The 5412-nt window shown below is 33.1% G+C and overlaps 1 protein-coding gene across 3 annotated transcripts; it reads left to right on the top strand.

Moving 5' to 3' along the window:
• Positions 1-235: 235 nt before the first annotated feature.
• Positions 236-4691, top strand: LOC114180307 (pentatricopeptide repeat-containing protein At5g40410, mitochondrial). 3 transcript variants are annotated; one of them, XM_028066610.1, is made up of 3 exons: positions 236-2228; positions 3518-4371; positions 4545-4691. In XM_028066610.1, the coding sequence occupies exon 1, from the start codon at positions 276-278 to the stop codon at positions 2157-2159; it is 1884 nt and encodes a 627-aa protein (XP_027922411.1). In that variant the 5' UTR covers positions 236-275; the 3' UTR covers positions 2160-2228; positions 3518-4371; positions 4545-4691. The 3 variants fall into 3 exon arrangements, with proteins under 3 accessions (XP_027922411.1, XP_027922417.1, XP_027922402.1); XM_028066616.1 differs by having other exon boundaries at positions 3518-3718; positions 3827-4593; XM_028066601.1 differs by having other exon boundaries at positions 3518-4593.
• The last annotated feature ends 721 nt before the right edge of the window (positions 4692-5412 follow it).

A 5412-nucleotide genomic window follows, 5' to 3' on the forward strand; every position in this document is an offset into this window, starting at 1 on the left:
TTTTGACGTTCGTCGAAACTCTAATATCATATTGGGTGATGATAAAATTTTAACAAGATGAAGTTCTTTGAAATTAGAGATTATACTTTAAAACATTAATATATATATATATATATATATATATATATATATTAATTATCATTTATTATTTGAAAGATACAAAGCATGTATAATACAGTGAAGGATATATAATTAAAATTGCATAGTGTATGGTACTCCAATAGAAATTTCTGAAAATTTACCACACGTATGCACAAGATTTGCATGAGAGTAACATGTTTAGGTTGTTCCATGCAAAAATCTTGGGTCCTAAGTTACATAGACTAAAACCTATAACGTTCCAAACTTTGTTCCCTCCTTTTCCTGAATGTTGTTCCCTTCTCTTAGAAACCTCTCTTCGGTCCCTTTCCATTTCATCATATTGTTGTGACCCTCTTCTTTCCTCTCTACTCCTTACTCTGAAATCTTCATGTTCTGTCTCCTGTTGCAGGGTCATTCATGCCCGAGTGGTCAAATCTCTGGATTACAGAGATGGGTTCATTGGTGATCAGTTAGTTTCATGTTATCTTAACAAGGGGTCCGTCCCAGATGCACAGAAGCTGTTTGATGAAATGCCCCACAAGGATTCTGTCTCTTGGAACTCTTTGGTTTCTGGATTTTCTAAAAGAGGAGACCTTTGTAATTGTCTGAGTGTGTTTTCTACAATGAGGTCTGAAATGGCACTCGAATTGAATGAGCTTACAATGATATCTATTATCTCGGCTTGTACTTCTTCTAAAGCCCGAGATGAGGGCTGCTATCTTCATTGTTGTGTAATGAAATTGGGTATGGAGTTGGAGGTGAAGGTTGTTAATGCCCTTATTAACATGTATGGGAAGTTTGGCAGTGTTGACTCTGCTTTCAAGCTGTTTTGGGCAATGCCGGAGCAGAGTATGGTGTCATGGAACTCAATGGTGGCTGTTTGGACACAGAATGGAATCCCTAATGAAGCTGTTAATTATTTTAATATGATGAGGGTAAATGGACTGTTTCCCGATGAAGCCACAATGGTGAGCTTGCTTCAAGCCTGTGAAAATTTACATTGGGGAAGATTGGTAGAGGCCATGCATGGTGTAGTATTCACCTGTGGTCTTGATGAAAATATAACAATTGCGACTACTCTTTTGAACTTGTATTCAAAGTTAGGGAAATTGAGTGTTTCTCACAAGGTCTTTGCAGAGATAAGCAAGCCTGATAAAGTGGCATTGACTGCTATGCTTGCAGGGTATGCCGTGCATGGGCGGGGGAAAGAAGCAATAGAATTCTTTGAAAGGTCTATAAGGGAAGGTTTGGAGCCTGATCATGTTACTTTTACTCATCTGTTAAGTGCTTGTAGTCATTCAGGGCTTGTCCGGGAAGGAAAGTACTATTTCCAAATCATGTCTGAGGTTTACAAAGTTCAAACTCAATTGGATCACTATTCATGTATGGTTGATCTTCTAGGTCGCTCTGGTCTAGTCAATGATGCTCATCAGCTGATAAAGAACATGCCATTAGAGCCAAATTGTGAAGTTTGGGGTGCTCTTCTTGGTGCTTGTAGGGTTCATCGTAACACCAGTATTGGGAAGGAAGCTGCAGAGAATTTGATTGCATTAAATCCTTCAGACCCTAGAAACTATATCATGCTTTCCAACATTTATTCTGCTGCAGGTCTGTGGAGTGATGCATCAAAAGTGAGGGCTTTAATGAAGACTAAAGTTCTTACCAGAAACCCTGGATACAGCTTTATTGAGCACGGGAATAAAATTCACCGTTTTTTGGTAGATGATTACTCTCACCCTGATTCAGACAAAATACACAAGAAGCTGGAAGAGACTATGAGAAGAATTCAAGAAGTTGGTTTTGTTTCTGAAACTGAATCCATTCTACATGATGTTGATGTAGAGGTGAAAAAAGATATGATTAACAAACATAGTGAGAAGATAGCACTAGCCTATGGACTTTTGGTTTGTAATGCTGATAAGCCATTAGTTATTATAAAAAATCTCAGAATATGTCGGGATTGCCATAACACTGCAAAATTTGTCTCACTGATAGAGAGGCGTACCATCATTATCCGAGATTCAAAGCGGTTTCACCACTTTTCAGAAGGATTATGCTCTTGTGGTGATTATTGGTAGTGATTGCTGAAGGAGTTTGGCATTTCAGGAATGTGTTGGCATTGATCGAAACTCATAAGAGCCAATATGGTAATAAACTTGATAACCCTACATTAATGAAGCATAATTCCATGCGTGTTCATATTCAATTCTTCCTTCTAACCAAAATTTACTACTATCTACATGCTGCTTACTCAATACTACACGAGAAACCAACTTAAAAGTTTTTAAATCAAATTAATTTTCTATCTGGTAAGTTATAAAATTAGAAACACTCTAATTAATCAGTATGCTCCCTAGTTTTTTATTCTTTATTTATTTCTCTATAACTGTTTCCTGACCTCCCTTTTGTACATTTTTATTCTTTTCATCTATTTATTGGAGACTAACGGAGATAAAGTAGTGAAATCTCAACTTTGTCATCAGTTATCGTTTGTAGACTATTTAAGAGCGCCAACTTTGCCAAAGCTTTGAGGTTTCTGTTTGTTTTGAAAATGAAATAGAAAAGTCAATTTCTTCCCTTTTTCAAAAGATTTATAATATTTTGCTGAGTTACATGGTTTCCAAAGTTTGAAGAAGACATTCATTCTGGCAGCACTGTGAAAATTAATGTATTCACTTAGGCATATTCATTTGTTTTGTTTTTTCAAGATTTGTGTTTCTATCCTGGAGGACAGATGAATGACAAAGTGTGATACCAAGAAGTCTTAGTAGTTAATGACAGCAGTATAGCTTGAAGTTAAAAATAAAGAAACTATTTAGAAAAGTGCAGAAGCCAGTTTATACCACTCTGTATTGACTACTAGAGAAAATTGACGAAGTATTAACCTCAGATATGTTGTTTTAGACAGACATTTCCGCATAAAGATATGATTACTTATCAGTTTTAATATGAAGCTTACTCGTTATTTTATTGATACCAACCAGCTTCCCCAACCATGGAATTAATTTAGAGCTGGCATGCAGGTTGAACTATGTATGAGACATTATCTGTAGAATAGTATATTTGGAATCCTATTTGCCTCAACTTATGCTAGCAGATATACATTCATCTATTATCAGATCTTACTGAATATTTAAAAATACAAGGCACATTAATCAGTAGGATAGTGTATATCTGGAACTTTTCTTATTGCCTCAATTTATGCTAATATATATATATATATATATATATATATATATATATATATATATATATATATATATATATATATATATATATATATATATATATATATATATATATATATATATATATATATATATATATATATATATATATATATATATATATATATATATATATATATATATATATACATTCATCTATTATCAGATCTTACTGAATATTTAAAAATACAAGCCACATTTATATGCAGGTCCAAACAAAATGGGAAGACCCCTTCTGCTGTTTTAGCTAGCCTACTGGACTGAACTTGTTACTGCTTGGAGAACAATAACTTTTTCAATACTCCTGATAATGGTTTCTGCTGGTCCATGGTTGTGAAGCTTGTAATTTATGCAGAATAGATCTTCTCGTATCATGTGAGATTTTCATGACATAGACACTCAAGAGATAGGTACCATGTCACGTGATCTTATTTAAGATTTTTGTATTTACCTTTCTCCTAAATCTTCACATGACCTTGTCATGCGCATGAGAGGATTTATTCCTTTTGTTATGCAAGGTAATTGTTCCATCTACTGTTGACAAATCAGCAATACTAAACAAGCAGAAAAAAATTGACGCATGGTGGTAATTGGATAATTTAGAGTGGAGAGGGCTCTCACTTATCCATGAATTGTTAACAATGTCGACTCATTAAAGCAAAAATTTCTAGCTATTGATTATTATTCTATCCAAAAGGTATGAGAGACTTAAAACTATTCAAGGTGTGTTCTCTGTGAGGTTTATTACAAACTTAGAAATAGTTAACATTCACTCCCTTTGGGTGTAATAGGTTTAAGTGTCAAGACATGTGTATTTGTGGGCTCGGGACAAATATTTTTCTTAATAATTTTGCAGAATGTCAGAGAAGCAGTAGAAGCACAAGCAGAAGGTTTGTGTTGTACTCACAATCATTTTCAGTTTAGAACACTGGAGTATCAACAACAGAATCCATCTTTCAATTATTACAGTGTGATGAAATTTAGCGAGGGTTAGTTTTGAAGGTTTGCATCTAAGAAGAAATTTGGCAACGCATGTGCAAAGCTCATTGTATCACGCAATCAGGTTCGAATGAAAGCTTTCTGAAAATATAGAATATTGAGAGTTTTCTCTTGGATTCTTTAAGAATTTTTCTAAGTTATGGAGGCTTGATCACTCTTGTGACATCTTAAACACTTTGAATTGTCTTTTGTACTCCAGTTTAAGTGGATCACTAAACCTGATTTATGGCTTTGTAGGTTCTAAACCTACTCGATTCATATCAAGCAGCTATTTTTTGAGGCATTAGATGACAGTATTGTGTTTCCTTAATTTTGGATGTATGGTCACTTAACTGTTTTATTTAGAAAACGTGTAAGCAGATTTTTGGGGTTTATGTTTATAATTCTTGTAAAATTGGACAATCAACCTAGAATATTCTATCAATATTTCTGATAGAATATCCCTTAAACTGGAGAAATTTCCAAAAGAAAAATTGTAAAAATAGCATTTACATTAGTCCAATACAGTTTTAAAATCAACCAACACATCCAGAATAAATATTAAGTGAGAAGGAAGCAAGAGTTGTGTAGAGAAATTTAGGTGTGGGCCTATTTATAGACCAGGTCATTTTTATTTATTTTTATTTAATAAATTGAGTGTTTATCTAACTTCCGTAAAACTTATTATTATTATTATTAATAAGAGATAAAATGATAAGTATTATCATTTTGAGTTTCCATTTTTGAAAAAGTATTAAAAATCGTAATTAAAAAAATTAAAACTTTTGTTTCCATAGTCTAAATCAAAACTTTGATATTTTTTCTTTAAATTTTTTTATTAAAACCATCACACAAATAATTACTATTATAAAATTAAAATTATTGGTATTACATATAAACTCTTATGGCAAATATGAACTTTTATGGGGTAATTTCAACTAGATAGTCATAAATCAAAGAAGTAACCTGATTGGAAAATTTTGGGAGAAGTTTGGGCAATATAGCTCAATAAAGTTATGAATTACATTATAACAATGTTGGATGCTTCTATATTGGTGCATGGTGTGATTCTACTTTGAATGGACAAAGGGTGGGGAAATTATGTCTATGCTTTTCATTGATTTTG

The sequence above is a fragment of the Vigna unguiculata genome, chromosome 1 (assembly GCF_004118075.2).
Source record: "Vigna unguiculata cultivar IT97K-499-35 chromosome 1, ASM411807v1, whole genome shotgun sequence".
Taxonomy (NCBI): Eukaryota; Viridiplantae; Streptophyta; class Magnoliopsida; order Fabales; family Fabaceae; genus Vigna; species Vigna unguiculata.